Here is a 19750-nt window from a genome sequence, read left to right as displayed (position 1 = left end):
TTCACCCTTGACATGGATTAGAGCTCCTAGTCCTACCACTGGGCTGTTCACAACCATCTCTCCAGGGGTGTGACCCTACCTGGGGTCCTCAACCCCAGAGAGAGGGGGCAAGGTCAGTGAAGTGCATTCTGCACCCCACAGCAGCTCTCAGAGGTCAGGACCTTAACACAGGCGTTTTGATACAGGTCTTCTCCACTCCTGCATCCTGTAAGAATATTCGCAAAGGCATAAAGAGGTTCAAAAGTACATCCCACCACCACCACAAGTTCCAGATCTTAGAGCTTTAAGGTATCTCCCACAACCTTCAGAAAGGCCTCTGGAGGGCTCAGGAAGACAAAGAGCAACAGCAGCTTGGACAGATAGAGACAGAAGAGACCAAACAGATAACAAAGAGACAGTAAATGGAAAAGGTCATCCCAGCCACTGCTCCTGGGCAAAGGCTAGTGCATTAAGGACTCATGAGTGAGGAGAGGTGGGAGGATCATCCACTTCCAGAATGTCAGGGGCAGCAGGGAGTCTGGAGGCCCTCTGCTTCACAGATGGGGGCCAGAGAGGAGTGCAATTGTCTGGGCTCAGAGTGATTTCTCCCATTAATAGAATGCTATTTCCAGTGTTTCTGTGTGCTGCCTCTCTACCTTCACAGAGTCCCCCTGTGACATCCATGTGAGTTATCTGCACACACATGTGCACACACGCATATGTACTCATGCACACACATTCACACACACACCGAGAGACGAAGCACGAGTCATGAGCAGTCGTGCCTTGCCCAAGCTGGTTGGTAGCGAGGTGAGCTGCAATCCCAGCTCTGAGGCTGACTGCCACTCCTGTAGCCAGACTCAGGGCACAGGACACGGGCAGCTTTGTTTCACCCAGAAGGCCCAGGGCTAAGTGCTCCCAGCGAAACAGATTACAGTGGCTGGAAGGTGAATCCAAGGGTGCGTTTTCTTCCTGGCTAGAAGTGGAGGGGCTTTCCTGGTCTGTGCTCTGGGAGACAGAAGGGGCTGCCTGCTTTCTGGTAACAACTGAAGGGAAAGGCATCCATGGTCATACAGCTTCAGGGCCAGATCCAAAACCACCCAGTGCTCCCCAAGGACAGAGCCCTCTGCCTGCTGGTAAGGCTCGCAGGTAGAGCGGCAGGGAGTTTGCTGGGGCAGCTGGGTCTTAGTTGCCCTCAGCTCCTGCTCCACCTCATGGGCTAGGTGCTTTGCTGGAGGACAGGCAGCTGTCTCTGGCAAGGAGTGATGGGCAAAAGAGTGTGCTGGAAAAATGTTCTATGCCGTGGTGAGCTTGGTGAGACTCCCTGCTGAACACGCGATGTGTTTCTCTCTGCAGCCTCAGACAGGCAGGCCGAGGAAGTAGATAAACAGGCTCTTGGGGGCTGGGTGTGAGGGACACAAGGAGAAGACGAGGGGGTGGGGATGAAGAGGCAGCGTGTGCAAACATGAAGCCAGAGAACACAAGTCCAGCAGGATAGTAACACGGAGTAACTGGGGACCAGAGGGCCTGGATTAAACTGATTTAAAGACGACCACCAGTTCTGAAATCCCAGGAGTCAAGAGACCTGTGTTGTGCGTTCCTGTCTCAGCTCTGCCACTGACCATGGATGCAGCTCATTTTGGGGGGGTTCTCTCTCCTCATCGGTAGATGGCAGTGGGATGGACGTATGAAGGGATGAAGGGGCTAAGTTGGATGTTCACAGTGTTTAGGTGCGGCTGGAGCATTCAACTGTCACATCGAGGTGACCCTTGTTTGCAAACGAATTGCTTCCCGAAGGATGGCTCAAGTCAGGAGCCTCCTGGCACCTTGAAAGGTGCTGTGGAGATGGTGTGGGTTAGCGCTGGGCTGATGGTTGCCAGGAGGGTGACCTCAACCTTTCTCGAGGTGACAGCCCTGAGCTGTCATAAGGCAGGAGCAATGGGGAGCAGTGGCAGCAAGTTGCTCTGGAGAAATACCCTCGGGGGCTGCTGCAGGGATTTCTCTGTAGAGATGGGCAGTGGGACAGACACTGGACTGGTGGCCAAGAAAGGGCCGGGGCATTCTGCCAGAAACAGCTCTGGAAGAAACACCTTGGGTTCTGGCCTGTGACTTAATGCAGGCAGGTTGTGAACCAATGTGGTATAGTGGGAAGAATGCTAGACTTGGAGTCCTGGGTTCCAGGGAGTTTGGCTAACTCGAATGATCAGTCTGTCGTGGATCTCCATTTTCTCACTTCCAACATGAGAGGATGTAATTAGACCATTCCTACGGCTCCTTCCAGATCTAGCATTCTGCAAAAACCATCCGTGTTGTCTCCAGGATGCCTGCAGGGCTCAAGCACCTGCTCTTGAAGGAGCAGGCTGGGCCCTGGGTGGGGCAGGCAGGGTGCCCCAGTCACCAGTCGCCCTGTAGCAACTTGCATTTCACACAAGCCACTGGTCCAGTACAAAACATGCTCTTATGAGGGAGTGAGAGACCAGGAAGTTGGAGGACCCCTCGGAGGATGGAGGTGAGCTGGAAGAACAGCCAAAGCCCTGCCACTGGGCTGTAGCTGCTGCCCTTGACAGGAGATTGGATGGAGTCCTGTTCTGGGGGTGGGCAGTTTTGGCCCGAGAGGCTGTGACTCTGTGGCTGTTATATCTCTTTAAAGGGGGCAGCCTGCAGGTGGCTGGTGCGACATCTGCTTCCTGACATGTGTCCCAGAGCAGGGCCTGCAGTGTGGCAGGGAAACTAATTTGAGCTGCCGCTCAAGCATGTGTGGAGCGGTGTGATGAAGGGCATCCTGATTTGGAACCTTTGATTTTTTTTTTCCCCTTCCTAAACTGTGGGGTGTTTCCATAATTGGCCTCCTGGGAAGTGCAAATGAGTCTGATTTTCTATTTTTCAGGGCCTTCCATCTCAGGGCCACAAGTTGAAAATGTAAACAGACCCTGATTTTGTTGTCAGGAGAGGCAGGCCACATGCATACTGCTCGGGGGACATGGCTCTGAGGCCTGCGGGCTGGGCACCCTCTCCCTGCCTCCCCCAGGCCTGTGCCAGAGCCAAGACCGTAGGGCCTCCCCCATGGAACGCCCTCAGGGAGGGCAAGTTGACCTCCTGGGCGCTGTCTCCTGTGTTACCACACTCAGCACACTCCCAGCTGCCCCTCCCTCAAGACCAGACGTGACCAGGCTCTTCTGGGTTTGGTTTGCAGGCTCATGCTTCTTCCCATCTGGGTCCCAATTTTTGTTTTGGGATGCTCTCAGTCTCTGGGTGAAGTTGAGCAGAAGCAAAGGGATGGGAAGATATTTCAGGTGTGATAACAGTGTTAAGAAAAGGCCCAGCAGGAAGGACGGGACACCTGAAGCACACAGGCACAGACCCCTCTCTGGGAGAAATGTTAGAAGGGCCAGTTTAGGGTAAGAGAAAGAAAATGGAGTCTCCCCAGGCAGGACTCTGGGCTGCTCAAAGTTGGTCTTGTAGAACCAGCTTGTCACACAGCCAAAGGTCGAAGATGGTTGAGTCAGAGACCTAGGCTTGGAGGCAGTCTTAGGGTGCTAATATGATTTGGATTTGTGTCCCCACCAAGATTTCATATTCAATTATAATCCCCAATGTTGGAGGTGGGTCCTGGGGCAGGTGATTGGATCATGGGGGTGGATCCTTCGTGAATGGTTTAGCACCATCCCTTTTCCTCATGATAGAGTTCTCACAAGATCTGGTTGTTTAGAAGTTTGTAGCACCTCCCCTGTCCTCTATTCCTCCTGCTCTGGCCATGTAAGACGTGCCTGCTTTCCCTTTACCTTCCGCCATAACTATAAGTTTCCTGAGGCCTCCCCAGCCATGCTTCCTGTACAGCCTGCAGAACCATGAGCCAATTAAACCTCTTTTCTTTATAAATTACCAGTCTCAGGTATTTCTTTATAGCAGTGAAAAAACAGACATACAGGGACCCAGTGGCAACCTCTTATTTTTCAAATGAGAGAAAATGGAAGCCCTAAGAGGTATCACATCCTCTTGAGGTCACACAGCTTGTCAGTGGCAGGGCCCAGATGAGGACTCAGGACTTCTGATGTCTTACTGAACCTCCGAAGCCCCTCCTTCCTGCACCAACCTCTGTTCACCTCCAGAGGCAGACAAGCATCCTCACCTCTCATGGGGTGCCAAGTGCATACAACTCAATTGAGGGACACGATGGCATGGAATAGAAGGTAGTTGAGGGGGCCGGGCGTGGTGGCTCAAGCCTGTAATCCCAGCACTTTGGGAGGCTGAGACAGGTGGATCACGAGGTCAGGAGATCGAGACCATCCTGGCGAACACGGTGAAACCCCGTCTCTACTAAAAAGTACAAAAAACTAGCTGAGCGAGGTGGCGGGTGCCTGTAGTCCCAGCTGCTCGGGAGGCTGAGGCAGGAGAATGGTGTGAACCCAGGAGGCGGAGCTTGCAGTGAGCTGAGATCCGGCCACTGCACTCCAGCCTGGGCAACAGAGCGAGACTCCGTCTCAAAAAAAAAAAAAAAAAAAAAAGAAGGTAGTTGAGGGGAAGATATCAGCACCAACCAACTGATGGGAATGTGAACAAGCCTCTAACCTCTCTGGACCTCAGTTTCCTGATCTGTCGACTGGGCTGAACAGTACCTGTCCGCTAGGGTTGTTGTGGAGATAGATGGAAAGGATGACTATAAAAGCTTCTGGTAAATATTCAGGTCATACAAATATATTTTCAAGTACAGCTGACTTATCAGCTCGGTGGAACAGGCATGCAATGTATTTGTTTTTTCTTAAGTGATTCACCTTTCTGTTGAGTGATTCAAGCTAAAAAGTCCGTATGCCCTTGGGTCTCACCACATATTCCAATGCAACCCTCAACTGTGGGTGAAGGGATTAAAGGCCTCTATTTAAATAAAATATCACCCAGAGTGGGAACACATTAAGCCATGATCATCCATTAATGGCTGAGCCTAATGAGCTTCCACATTAAAGTCCAGCTGTCACCCAGCAGGCTGGGGACTTAGGACAGATACAATGTGACGGGTAAAAGAAGCTTCCAGGAGCGAGGCCAGGATGTAGCAGGCCCTCAGGAAGGCAGGGGGATGTGTGGCAGGATGTGGGTCTCGGGAGGAGTCCCAGGCAGTTCAGGGGGAGCAGAAAGACCCAGGGCCCTGCTGACAGTGGGGAGAAGTGGTCAAAGGGAGAGGGCACTCATTGAAGCGGGGAAGGGGACCCAGATCTACCTTTACCAAATTTAGTTCCATAAACCCAGGGTTGGACTTACGAAGTACTCCGGGGTCCCATCACACACAGGATAAGCTTAGCAGCGTGAGGGGAGGTGGCTTCATCTTGCCCCTCCCAGCCTCTCTGTGCAGACGCCAGCATCCCTATCGGCCAATCCCCGTGGCCCTTCCCATGGGCCTCTAATGCCCCCTCCCCCGGACCCCCTTCTCACAAAGTCCTTTCCCAGAGATGGGCCTGGGACCCACCTCAGGGAGGAGAACTCACCCACAGTGGCCGCCATGCCTGGGGAGAACCGGTCCTCACAGAACCTCCTCAGGAAGGACGTCTTCCCCACCGCGGAATTGCCGACGAACACAATCTTGAAGAGCCGGTCGGGGGCAGAGGGAGAGCTTTCCTCCTGCTGACGGCACACAGTCTGACCAACTGCAGGCAATGGTCCTGCCAGCCCCTGCCCCAGCCACCAGAGGCCCTCACCCATCCCCACAGTGGCCCTCAGGGGGTGCAGACCGGCCTCCAGACCTGCACCAGGGAGGCTGCCACAGCCTCAGAATGCAGTGAGCACAGTTGGTCATGGGGTATGGAGGCTTTCTCCAGCATCCGCAAGAGGGAGGAGAAACAGCCACCCAAGTGACATTTGCTGTTCGCTTCCTGTGGCAGGGAGGCAGAGGCCGACCCTGGTTTCCGGTGGGGTGGAGGAGGCAGCACGTTCACGGATAAGGACAGCTCAGTGCTCCAAGTGTGACAGGGCACAGAGGAGGGGCCTTACCACCATGGCCTCCCAAAGTGCTGCTTTTACAGGTGTGAGCCGCCATGCCCAGCCCACAATTCCTTCAAGAGGAGGCAGGAATTTTTTCTGTAGGGAAGGACAAGGTGGGGCATTTGCATAGAGAAGGAGAGAAGGATGAAAGAAGGCTTATCCACATCATGGGGACAGAGACGTCCCAGGTTGGGACAGGGAGTTCCTTATTTCAGCCCTATCCTTGGCAGCCTGGACTAAATGGAGGATGCTCTTGCCTCTCTGAATATTGCTCTCCATCCATCTCATCAGCTCCCATCGAGGCACTGCCATCTTCCTTGTGTAACTGAGGCACGAGGGTCTCCACTCAGGAAGCTGGGAAATGCTAGGCTGCTGGCCAAAGCTTCCCAGAGTCAGTCAGTCACTGCTGCTCTGTCTCTTGGGCCCAGCAGAGGGAAAGGGCTGGGACATGAAAGCCCAGAGGGGAGTGAACTTGACCTAGGACAAAAAGCAAGTAGGAGGTAGAGTAAGGAGCCACCTTCCAGCACAGCCTCCTTCTGAGGAATGATCATTCATTCCAGGGAGCTGCCACTCAACCGCAGGCATCGTGCCTTCAGGCCCAGCTCAGTGTGGCCTGATCACATGGGGAGGCTCTTTTGAATCTATTCAAAAGTGAATTTGGGGGAATTCGCTCCTCTCATTGAGCAAACACTATAATGTAGTGGCAGTTGTATTAGCAGTACTTGAGTTTCAGATAAAAAGCCATTCACTGCCTTTTGGAGAGAAATCAGTTCCATGCAGTATTTAGGAGAGAATTCAAGGTCAACTACAAAAATTTAAACTAAAAGTTTAAAAAAAAAAAAAAAAACCAACCTGCACTCAAAAACTATACCTCCTGCCTCATTTTCTTTATTCATGCAATGCACAAGGGCACCAATTCTCTGCTGGTCCCTGTACTTTTAATTGTTATTTGTTTGAGACTAAAACTCAGTGTATCAATCTAATACACCCAAGCACAGTACAGGGCAGGGAAGGTGAAACCCAGGATGGCAGGAGACGGTCCTGGTGGGAGAGGTGTTGCCTGATCCTTACCCCTGTGGTCACTGCCCCTCCTCAGGCAGAGCACTTTTATTTTGCCCAGAGACACATCAACGGCTCAGCATCAGGCAGGACTCACCTCACAGGGGCAGCAAACACTCAGGTATGTTCATGCACTTAACCCACTGTCCCCTCTGGGGGACAGGCCACCTGCCACAGGAAAATAAGATGGCTGGATTGTGGGGAGGGGCTGGAGAAGCAGTACCTGGCTGGTAAGTCAGAAGATCTCTTCTCACTCTCCTTCCTTTCATGTTTTATAATTTAAAAAATAAGCCTTTAAAAAATAAAATTATGCTAATGTTTCCAATTAGGAAATGCACAAAAGTAGAGGGGAAATTAATTCTTCCCAATCTACCCTACCACCCTGAAATGGTCACTATTCATATCTTTTTATTTTTTAAGAGACTGGATCGCATTCTGTTGCCCAGGCTGGAGGGCAGTGGTACAATCACAGCTCACTGCAGCCTTGAACTCCTGGGCTCAGAACTCCTCCTGCCTCAGCCCCTGGAGCAGCTAGGACTACAGGTATGCATCAACACATCTGGCTAATTTTCTTACTTTTTGTAAAGACCGGGTCTTGCTATGTTGCTTAGGCTGGTCTTGAACTCCTGGCCTCAGGCTGTCCCCCCACCATGGCCTCCCAAAGTGCTGCTCTTACAGATGTGAGCCACCTTGCCCAGTCCACAATTCACATCTTGATGCATTCCTTTCAGCTTTTTAAAATATCATCTTTGTTTTATTTACAGAAATTTGAGATACATATAATTTTATCCTACTTTATCATATCTTATTAACTTAGAGTTTTTTTAGTCACTAAAGATTTTCGAAAATATTTTTAACAGCTGTATAATATTCTAGTGAATTAATATACTATGCCTTATGTCCCTATTATTGGACATTTTTCTTTCAACCGTTTGCTATTATAAATAAATCTTGCATTCTTGAGTTCAATCTTTGTCTGATTTTGGTTATTTCCTTACGAAGAATTCCCAGCAGTAGAAGTGCCGGTTCAAAGGATATGGTATTTTTCAGTTTTTGGTTCATATTACCAAATGGTTGTCCAGAAGGGTTGTACCAGTTTACACCTCCCCGGCCTTGTATGGGAGGGCCTGCCTTGCAATAGCCTTCAAACGAGCATACCTTCCCTGCTGGAGCTGTGGTATGGCTGCTAGTAAATCACACTTCCTCCCTGCTGCAGTTCTGCCCCCAGCACGACGGCAGCAGGACCTCGTGGAGCGGGCACAGAAGTGAGAGAGCTCGGTGAGGGGGGCTGGGCTCCCCATCACTGTGGGCCTGGCCCTCCCCTCTGAGCTCCAACTTTCCCATCTGTCAATGGGGAGAAAAAATTTCTGACCTGACTCATCAGAGAGCGGTGAGGATAAAATGACACAGCAGATGTTTGAGCAGATGCTTGAGCCTTTTTCTTCATCCCCAGCTCCTAGTGACCTCATGACACTTCTTTCACATTTTAGGGGGACATCTTGGAGTTATGTAAGACCCCATTTGTACCCACTGCCAGCAAGTGTAGGTCTGTGCATTGAAGGGGATGTGGAAGGGCATGCAGGAGGGAGGGGGACCCCACATTGGTGCCACCCAGCTCTCCACTCTCCCCTTGCACCAGGGCCCTTGAGGAGTGGTCTGCAGGCATGAGTCTTAATCCTGGCCTAAGAATGGTAACCTATGCCAGGAAGTCCATTAGGTAGCTCACACCCCAGTACAGCCACTGGGAAAAGTTCAAGGTGGCAAAGACTCAGTTCTCAATGGCTGCAGTGGCGGCGTGCAGGGAGGAACCTCTTTCAGACTGTTGTGCATCGTTCTAAAGCTGTTTCAGAAGGCTGAGTGCAGGATGAGGGCTCAAGGAGCCTATTCTGAGGCCTGAGTCCCAAACGAGGCAAAGAACATCTATCACCATGAGCCAGGGGAGCCACTTTTCATGTGATCTCCCTTTTCCTACAGAATTTAGCAGGAATGCCTGGTGGGAAGTACAGGGTCACACTGAAGAGAGGAGCAGGCAGGGAATGTCGGAATGAAAGTGTGATTAGCTGATTAAGAACCAAGAGAAAAATGATGGTATGCAAACTTTCTAAAGCAGGGCCTAGCTCTGCTAAGAGCAGTTACAAAGCATGCAACTTCAAAAGTATATGAAATTGCATGCTAGGAGCCTAGCATACAGTCTATCTTAAGTAGGCGCTCAATTAACGCTTTTGAATCTGAGTCGGAAGAGAGGGCACAGGGTCGGGAATGGGGCAAACAACTGTGGGATATGATGAGGTTTCTTTTCAAATAATCTGATCAATCTTTTATTCTTTAATTCATAGTACCCCCCTCCCCTGGCTTTTTTCTCCTTTTCTTTCTTCTTGCCTTTGTTAGATGCCCAGGCACACCACCGTACCAAGCGTTATCAGTACCAGCTCACACTCCTTTCCTTATTTGGAAAGAGGATGAACTTTCTGGCTCATTACAGACACCCCTTGCCCTTTGCCTCCATTTTCTTTTACGTGCCCACCCTATCTTTAAAAATCAAATGTTTAGCCAACCAGGATTGGTTTAGATTTTACGACCAGACCCCGGCCAATGGGGAAAGGGTACAGGGGCAGGACTTGCATCAGAAATAAACATGCACCTCACGCCCCTCTGTTCAGGTGCGCTCTCATGGCAACCGGCCAAGGAGGCACCCCTCTGCGCAGACGTAAAATTGCTTTGCTAAGAATCCTTTGTTCGAGTGCTCAATTTCCTTAGGATTTTGAGCGTTATTCCAAACACAACGGAGGTTTAAGGAGAATTTATCCGGACCCCTGGGTCTCCCCGCATGACATTCAGCTAAGCGGGGGAAAGTGGTATTTGGAGGACACGGATGTGGTGAATCACGGGACCTGCAGCATCTGACCTCCTGAGCTGCCTCTCTGGGCGCTTGGCCTCAAATGCAAGAGATGGATCATAGAGGCGATGTCCATGAACCAAAGCAGGATGAGCCCTTACCTTACACAGGGCTTCTTTTCCAACAGGCTGCCCTCGGGGGGATGTGGGGGTGAGTTTCAAGGGTGGGGCCTCCTGGATTTGTCCCTGTACCCCCTGGTCAGAGACCTCTTCCTCTTCTGGGCATTCGCTCAGGGGTTGCTCAAAGCCGCCATCCAGGAGCTGGGGCAGGGGGTCTTCTTCAATGGAGATGATTCTGCGGAGAGGCCGGGGGTAGGGACCCCCAGGCCCCGGCTCCCCGGCTCCTGGCTCCTCTTCTGTTAGGGGATATCCACTCAGGCCCAGGGAGCTTCTCCTTGGGATGCCAAACACCTCCTCCTCCTCCTCTGACTGGCTATTGGGGCGGGGAAGAGAGAAGAGTTGGGAGGATTTCACAAAATATTTCAACACGGGCTGCATGACGGCTTTTGTGACAAACAGATAACCAGGGAGCATCACACCTTTGGAGAAGAGCACTCTGGGAAAGGGAAGAACAAACCAGCCAGCATTCTGCAGCTCATTCACTCAACACGCTTACACTAAGTGCCTGCTGCCACTGCTGAGGCAGATGATGACACAGATGATGATGATGATGATGGCGACCAAGCATTAAGTACAGATGCCATTTACAGATGGACATAATTCCTGTCCTCATGGAATACTTGATTTAGTGGGGGACTAAAGCAATAATGACACAAATAAATACATCATTTACAAATTGTGAGACTGCTATGAAGGAGAAGGAAAGGTTGTAAAGAAAGAAGTCTCAGACTCAGATACGAAGCACCCTGATTAACATTAGCAGGTGGCCTTGGCTCTGCTCCCAGCGCCAGCCCTTACTAACTGTGTGTCCTTGGGCAAGACACTCCAACTCTTCAGGCCTTGCTGTAAAATGTGGCCCATCTGCTCTGTCTATTCACAAATAAGACAATACATAAAAACAGACACGTCTGCAAAACATCCTCAGCAGTGTGAGGGGTGCTGTTGCTTTGGGAGGGCCCCCCACCTCCAGATATAGCAGGTCTGCTGGTTCACAGGCAGCTGCCCCCTGGACAGGAGGCTTTGGGTCAGAAGAAAACCAGGCAGAGCATCTCCATCCACCTCTCCTTCCTCTCCCTTTCTCTTCCTCTTTCTGTATCCCTGGAAGTCAGAATCAGGAGTAAATGGTCTCAGAGGCCTAAGCACACACTTGCTTCTAGAAGCATTTGAGCACTAAGGGCAAGGAGAAGCTGTAGGCAGTGCAGGGAATGAGGGAACTGGATATGGGGGTCAATGCAGAGTCTGTACTTTCAAAGGTTTTGAGAGCAAAGGCCTCACAGAAATTGTCTTAAAGGAAGTTTGACAGCGAGGACCTTAAGTCCAGAATTGAAATACACACAGACACACACACGCACACGCACACACACACACGCACACACACATGCACGCAGACTAGAAAAGAAGATGGAATGGGGATGAAGCAATGGGGTGACAGGGCCAAAGGAGAAAGGAACTAAATGAACAACACAGAATATGCAGAACAGAGAAATATATTTTCTTTTGCTCCCTGATTTAAAATATGTATTACTCTTAAAGATCAACAGTAGAAAAAAAAAAAAAAGCAGGTATCACCATCCTGATATTAACTGCGATTTTGAAAGACAGATTACGATATAGTGCTTGCTTGCGGAAAGGGTGAATTAGTGTGTATTCCCTGATATAAAAATAAAGGATTTGCAGCAATTAAAGCACCTTTCCCTTGCCTTATAAAAACAGTTTTAAAAAAGCCAAATGTCTTCTTTCCAGCAAACTTCCTACATATTGTATCAAGCTTATAAAGTGCTTATTTGTTTTAGAACACAATTGGTATTCCCATCTACTATTACTCTGCTTATACACACCAAAGTGAATATTTGTGTGTACACATGAGCAACTATGCACACACAGCATGTTTTTTCAAAGGCTTTGCAACCAGAAAAGAAATAGCCACTTAAATAGGCCTTAAAACAAAGCATTTATTGGAAAAAGCTTTTTATCTGGGAAATTCTCAAGCACTACTGCCATTCTGTAATACCTGCATCATGGCATGACTGAGTTCATTTTTGGTTTTACCACCAAGTGCTCTCTGCCATTAGTAGGGACAGCAGCTATTTTTAGCAAAGTCTGCATTAGAATTCGGGGCTCACAATTTGTCACTTACTTGATTATTGTCTGCTTCTACCACTCAACCAGAAATTCAATGACACAGAAGTAGGTCCATTTTGCTCACTACTGTATATCCAGCAAATAGCACAGCACCTCACACACAGTAGACACTCAATAAATATGTATTAAGTGAGCATTTAATAACGGAGATTAATGGTAAGACCCACCATGTCTAATTTATTTTTGGAGGCTTTACAGAACTCAAAAGAATGTCTGGAACACAGTAGGTAATCAGTAAATGTCTGTTCAATCAATCAGCCGATCCATTCCATTCTGAGGAACCAAAGGGCCAATCACTATCGCAGAAATTGGGCTCCCAAATTGTATCTCATTATTCAGCTATTTAGAACAAGAATTCATGATGATCAGGCCCAAAGGTTTGACTGATGAGCTGATTTACATCTCCAGAGTCACTTCCCCTTTGCATATCTTTTCATTTCATGCTTGCAGTCTTCAAGGTCTCTCTGGGTCTGATACTGAAGGGCCAGGTGCCTCTATCTCTCTGTGGCCACCTCTGTGGACACAGCACACGCCAAAATGAAGAGCGGGCAGGGGACTGGTTTGTCTCTGAATGAACAACGAGCCAACCCTTAGGGACTCAAGCTCAATCATGTGCTGCCCAAGAGCAACAAACGCGTTAGTTTGAGTTAATTAATTATAAGTCATTGAAACGATCTGTCAAGCACAGGCCCCAGTCTTGTCTGTGAAAGGAGTTAACTATTGGAGATTCTATTCGACACTTTAATTAACCTTCATAGCCAATATAGTCATGTTCCTAAAAACCCAAGTGCATTGGCCGGGCACGGTGGCTCACGCCTGTAATCCTAGCACTTTGGAAGGCCGAGGTGGGCAAAGCGCGAGGTCAGGAGTTCAAGACCAGTCCTGGCCAACATGGAGAAACCCTGTCTTTACTAAAAATACAAAAATTAGATAGGCGTGGTGGCGCACCTCTGTAATCCCAGCTATTTGGGAGGCTGAGGCAGGAGGATCGCTTGAACCTGCGAGGCAGAAGTTGCAGCGAGCCGAGATCGTGCCACTGCATTCTGGCCTGGGCAACAAAGCAAGACTCTGTCTCAAACAACAACAACAGCAACAACAATAAAAACCCCAAAACCGAGTGCATCCATTCTGCTCAGCAGACAACAGTGTTACCCAGCTACACACTCCATCTCTCTCTCCCTTGACCCCTCTCTTCTGCTGCTATGCAGTCCCACTCTGCAGACACACAATAGGGTAGGGCAGCCTCAGAAGACAATGGTCTGTCCTGGGGGGTTTGCTCTGCACATCCCCCCTCTGGCTTGGATGTCAGAACAGGGAGGGGAATGTGTTCCAAGATTTGAAGGGAGTGAGTGCAGCTGACCTCAGTTTCCTCACCTTTCAAGGGGTCAGCAGGCACTGAGTGTGGGCCCAGAGCCAGCTCCCAATAAGCCCGACATTAATGAAGGGATGAGCAAGTGGAGATGACTTACCTCCTAAGAATCCCTCTGCCGTCCACATATTTGCCTATCACGGAGCCAGATCTCTTTTTCCAGCTTGCCCTGGAAGCGGCTGTGTTTACCTTGGCTGCCTTATTTTTCTGTAGAAACACAAAATGCCCTTAGATCCATGCCTATTTGCCCCGATGTTTGAACAGAAAAGGGGTCATGGTTCCTATCTCATAGACTAGGCTCTACACAAAACTCTGAAGGAAGTAAGCAGTGTTCTGGTCACCCCATTAGCATTTACTCACTCTTCCCTTTTGCCATCATCCCTTACCAGAATCTCTCCATCTCCTTTCCAGTTACCTCATCAAATGAAAAAATACACAGTTTATAGCCTGGGGTCCATCCTGTTATTCACAGGAGCACTGATCATTTGTAAAAGGAAAAAGAAGAAGAGATAAGTGTTTAATGCATATTTTCTATACATATTTCTAATGCACATAGAAAATACGCATTGAACATTTATCTCTTCTGAAAAAATACATCTATATTTTTGGAAGAGGGTCTTGCTCTGTCTCCCAGGTCAGAGTGCAATGGCATGATCACAGCACACTGCAGCCTCAAACTCCTGCACTCAAGCAATCCTCTAGCCTCAGCCTCCTGGGTAGCTAGGACTATAGGCGCTCTACCACGCCTGGCTAATTTTCTCATTTTTTTGTGGAGATAGAACCTTGCCATGTTGCCCAGGTTGGTCTTGAATTCTTGGCCTTAAGTGATCCTCCCGTCTCACTCTCCCAAAGTACTGGAATTATAGGAGTGAGCCACCACGCCTGGTCAGACAGAAAAAAAGAAAAATATTTACAGGTATAAAAAACTCTGTGAATCTTTAATTCACACTTGTCTGTATGGCTCCAATCGCTTTTTCTTTCTAAAGTCTCAGATGTAATGAGAAAGTAACTAGCCAGGAGGATCAATTAACTCAGTGTTCTGTCCATGTAACTCCTGAGTAGCATAAGGCAGTTCAGCTTTTTGGTGGAAGTAGGCTGGGTGTAGATAAATTACTAACATCTGTAACACAGAACCTGGGTGGAGCAGGGGTTTACAACCCCCTTTGCCTATGCTCCCTGACAGACGTCTTCCAGGAGATGAGGCGGGGGAGTTAGACTGCAGGAAATACCTCTCGTTAATTAGCCATGCCATGATTCCCAATGATCCTTAATGAGAGGAGGAGCTGCAATGCTCCCAGAGCCCCTGAAGGTATGGCTACGCTGATTCCAAATTCATCTTCAATTCTTACTCAGTGTGCCCCTCTTTCTTTGATTCCCCACAGGAGTTCTGTAATTCCATGCCCCTTCCAAAGCAGAATCAGTTTGGCAGGTAAAGGGGAGGGAGGTGAAGGGATTAGGGTGACATTTGGTTGGAAGTTTTAAAATAAGTTCAGTGTTACTTCTAAAGCAATTAGAACCATTATCATCATCAAACAAACATGGGTAGGCTTAAGTCTTGCTCTAACAGTACACATAGGTGGGTGGCAGAGATGTTTGCTGCCAGTAAGTGATGGAAAAGAAATTGTGGCGTAATGCGGTCCCTCAGGGATGTGCGATGATAAAGCAGGTCAGATCTAATGTAGGGCAAACCAGCCGCCTTCTGCTGACCATATCTAGGTCACTGTTCAGCTAAGGGTCCAATACACAACATCCCCTTTCCAAGAATCTTTCTCAAAGATTCCTGTTGTATGAAGGGCGGATGGGAATTCACTTTCCTCATGTGACAGTGGGGCTCATGGTCCAAGGTGGTAAATGACTTGCCCAGGGACATACATGAAATTCGTAGGATGGTCATCCTGATAATTAGGAAGTCACATCAATCAATTTGGCCTTCAGTTTTCTTCCCTTCAGAGCACCCAGTGGCTCCTGTCTAAAGGGGAAGATGAGTAACAGCATGGAATCCTAAGTTTTAGCCAGTGTGGTCCACAGTGAAGGCCTTTAAATAAATATAGGATTTCACGTCATTTAGGAAAGTATATACATATATATAAAAACATACATATATACACACACACGTATACACATTATATACACACACTATATATATACTACATATATATATACTACATATATATACTACATATATATAGAGAGAGAGAGAGAGAAAGAGAGAGACATGGTACTCAGGTATGGAAGAGTAGGGGTCCCTATAGGATAGAGAAAAATTGTTCATAAAATCAAGTATGAAAACAGTGAAATACACATTTCTAATGTGGTCTATGACAGTATAAAATGGAAAATTTTCAGTGAGATAAAAATTTAAATGAAGAAGAAAGCTGTGAGCATTTTGGTTTAGAAGTGATAATGACATTTCAACTGCGCCATCTCATGGATAGAACTATCATTTCTGCATCCAAGAAATGTGCGACCCTCCCAAATATTTTAGTCTTGTTGTGCCAAGAGGAAACTGCGTTGCTGTTAACACACTGTTACCCAGTAGGCCACCCTGAATTTTTATTAATTGCAAAACATTTTTATGCTATCATCCTGCCAAATAGATCCCAAGTGTCAGGACATTGCTGGGCCAGTCTCGACATGGATCTGGCTGTCCAGTGGACCACAGCCCTTGGTCCCCCACAGGTAAGGGAGAACTGGCCAATTACCTGAAAACATATGTCCCGTTCATCCCGAAGGTGCTTGTTCCTTTCCCTGTGGATGGTAAAGGGGAATCTATTCAAACATGGAGTTTGCAGTTGACAGATCCAACAGCAGCCAATTCGCTAGTCAGATGGGTGCAGGGGAAGGTGTGGTGTGGAAGACCAGGGAGTCTGTGGAATCTCCTTCCACAGGGATGTGATTAACGGCAGAGGATAGTTTGTGTGTACAGATAGGTACACACCGACATGGGGGATAGACTGAATGCCCTTGAGACACCCATGGCCCATCAGGTGATGCATGGCCTCTCCTATTATTAGGGGCACCGCCTCCAGAGGGGACCCCAGCATTCCAGCTCCACCTGGGAGCTTCCCGTTGGGCTCCCTCTTTCTTTCTCTCTGTGCACCATTCATTCATCCATTCATGCATGCATGCACGCATTCACTCAAATGTCTCCTGAGCACCCACTGCATGTCAGGCACTCTTCCAGCCATCAAGGTCATGCCAATGACCAAAACAAAAACTTCCTGCCTCACAGAACTTGTATTTTAGTGGAGGGATATCTGTTATTGAGAAAATAAAGCGGGAAAGTGGAGTAAAAGAAGCCAGAGGGTGGAGTAGTATTTCAACTACAGTGGTCAGTGACGCCCTCACTGATAAGACAGCATTTGTGCAGAACCTTGAAGGAGTGGGAGAAGCATTCCAGGCAGAGGCGAGGCTAGGGCAAAGCCTTGTGCTGGGATACACCTAGTGTGAGCAAGAAACAGAAAGGAGGAAGTAGAGAGCCCAAAGGGTAAGTAGTTAGGAGATGAAGCCAGAGAACAAGTGGATGGTGGTCAGGACCTGTCTCTTCACAGCCCTGTGGGCCACTGCATGAACTTTGATTTTTACTCCAAATGAGATATGAAGCCAAGGGGCTGGGGGTGGTGAGAGTGAAGCAGCTGGCAAAGGAATGTCAAGATCTGGCTCCAGTTTTCAAAGGATCCTTCTGGATGTGGTGCTAAGAATAGACTGCTGGGGGCAAGTGTGGGGCCCTGACACTTGCGGAATATTTTTAGTAACATGGAGGTCACTGGCCACTGGGGTAAGAACTGTTTTTGTGGAACAGCAGGGGGGAAAGGCCTGATTGGTGGGTTGAGAATGTGAAGAAAAGGAGTGGAGACAGTGAATGTGAACAACTCTTCTGAACATTTCGTTGTAAAGGGGTTGAAGAAATGGCAAGTAGCTGGGTGGGGAAGTGAGGACAAGAGATGTTAGACAAGAAACATTAGAGTACATTTGTAGGTATCTTCAAAAGAGATAAAACTGACAATGGAGGAGAGAAAGAACAAACGCTGGAACAGTCCTTGAGGAGCCAGGAAGGGACAGGCTCTAATTCTAGAGTGTGAGTTGGGTACAGGGGTTGGGGATGGCCTCTGTGACGAGCATGGGGAGTACATCCACCATAACAGAGAAGAAGGCAGAGACATGGGTGTGGGAGGAAGCTCTTATCGAATGGTTCCAGCTGTGAAACAGGAGCAAGCGTGAGGATGGAAAAGGAGGAGTCTTTTTTCCAGGACTTAAAGTAGGAGCAGTTGGGAAAGTGAGTTGACTGGGTCTGCTGTGCGACTGCGGAATGCACTTGGGGTTCACAACTGGGAATTTCATCCATTAACACAAGAGGTGGAGAGGGCAGGCCAGATGACCTCAAAGTGCTTAGCAGTTTTGTGATTCTATGACTCTTCTGGCCAGTGGCCTCTGAACAAACCTATACTTCTGAAGGGAAAGGGAGGGCACAGCCATGGTTAGGCCCTAATCATCATAACGCTGCCATTTATGGGGGCACTTATTGTGGGCCAGGCACTCTGCTAAGTGTGTTGTACACCATAGAAAGAGATTTTAGGTGGGGCCTGAGGAGTCACCACCAGGGCAACTGACTTCCAATTCCGCCAGTCTTGCAGAAAACATTAGGAATGTGCCAGGGTTGTTTTCAGTTACCTGCATGAGGTGAGCAGGCAGGCACACAGCCAGGGCCTTCAGAACAAGTCAGGAGGGACATGGAGGTTATTTTACAAGTCCTGAGAATGGCAAAGTGAGCTGCTCATGCCAGAGGGACCCTCACTCAGCACAGAGCTGTGAGTTAGCACCCTTGCACCTGAGCAAGGACCTTGGGAGACCTGGAAAGTCCCACCATTTTTGGAAAGCATGCTGCGTTGTTTCCTGCTTTGTGGCTTTCTGCTTTATGGGGATGTGGCCATCCCCATACAGAAGCCTCGGTATTTAAAGAAACGGATCTGCTTTTGTTCACATCGCTGCTCTACTGTGATTCCTACTCACGAGTATCATCTTATTCTCAAAAGAACCCTGTAAGCTAGGCATGGGAAAATTAAGACTCGGATTGGTTAAGTCAACTGCCCAAGGTCACACAAGCTAATGAGAGGAAGTGCTGGGTTTTGAATCAGATCCAGCTTCAAAGTGCTTGTTCCCAATCAAGTGCCCTGAAATTGCTCGTGTTTGCACCCACTGTCCTTTGGATGGCGGCCCTTCTCACCCCATCACACCCCAGCTGTCATCCTGACTCCACCACCATCCCACCCCTGCCCTCCCCCGATATTCCTGCTATCCCCTATCCCCACCGCAGCATTCTCTCTCCCTTGATTCCTGGTGGTTTCACTGTGAAGGAGAGATCTGCCATGAGGCCTTCCCTCCACCTCTCAGCTTTCATTAGCCAGCGAGACTTAAGCTGGGTAACCCTGGATCGATGGCACAGCAAGGCCTCAGTCCCTTTGTGATTCTGCACAAATGCTAGCTTCCATTAAAAAGACTCGTATTTGTAGAGAGCTGCCTTGTCATTCTCCCCTGCGCATTCTCTTTGAAGCCACCCTTTCATTTTTTCCTAAATGCGATAGAAAAAAAAGACCCCAAACTTGTCCTTATACATTTTGTTCTCTTCCTTTTACTAAAGCCTTCCTAAGAATCAAGACCTTCTCGCAAATGGATTACAACTTGGTCACCTAAGAACCCCCTTGCATGTTCCCTGGCTCTGGAGGCCTGACCGAATCATGTATTGAGCACAGTACAATCTGCAACGCATTCAGGTTGAAGCACTTTTCCATTTGGTAGCATCACTAGATGCCAGACAGAGTGAGCATCCCTTGCTTTCACAAAAACAAAAACCTTCATAACATGACTGGGAAGTGATTCAAAACCACTTGCACTTCAAAAATCAGAACCCAAAGTCCTTCTGTTTCCTCACCCTTCCCCAAGAGGTGCCCAGCCGGCAGTGACTTACAAACATCACGGGCAACGTCAAAACTTCCATCTTTCCCCACACAGGTTTGTTTTTCTGAGGAGGGGAGGGTGATGCACGTTCCAGACCAGTCAACTTTGAATGTATTGCTGGGGGTCTCTGAAGGCTGAGGAAGCTTTTTCTTGGTGCTCTGTTCGCGATTCATTTACTCATTCAACAAACATGAACAGAAGGCAGCCGACTTACGGATTTCCATTCTGGCCCTATCAGTGAGGAGCCGCGTTGCCTGTGGT

The 19750-nt window shown here is 48.6% G+C and overlaps 1 protein-coding gene across 4 annotated transcripts in view; it reads right to left on the bottom strand.

Moving 5' to 3' along the window:
* CRACR2A (calcium release activated channel regulator 2A) overlaps positions 1–19750 on the bottom strand; it is a 190042-nt gene that overhangs the window by 16090 nt on the left and 154202 nt on the right. For all 4 annotated transcript variants that reach the window (XM_030938599.1, XM_030938597.1, XM_030938598.1 and 1 more), the window contains 4 exons: positions 16237–16282; positions 13635–13741; positions 10006–10336; positions 5457–5589 (listed from right to left, as the gene is read on the bottom strand). In XM_030938599.1, the coding sequence (XP_030794459.1) occupies positions 5457–5589; positions 10006–10336; positions 13635–13741; positions 16237–16282 (617 nt within the window). The remainder of the gene's footprint in view (positions 1–5456; positions 5590–10005; positions 10337–13634; positions 13742–16236; positions 16283–19750) is intronic.

This window comes from Rhinopithecus roxellana, chromosome 10, assembly GCF_007565055.1.
Source record: "Rhinopithecus roxellana isolate Shanxi Qingling chromosome 10, ASM756505v1, whole genome shotgun sequence".
Classification (NCBI taxonomy): domain Eukaryota; kingdom Metazoa; phylum Chordata; class Mammalia; order Primates; family Cercopithecidae; genus Rhinopithecus; species Rhinopithecus roxellana.
This window is presented reverse-complemented; position numbering and strand designations above follow the sequence as displayed.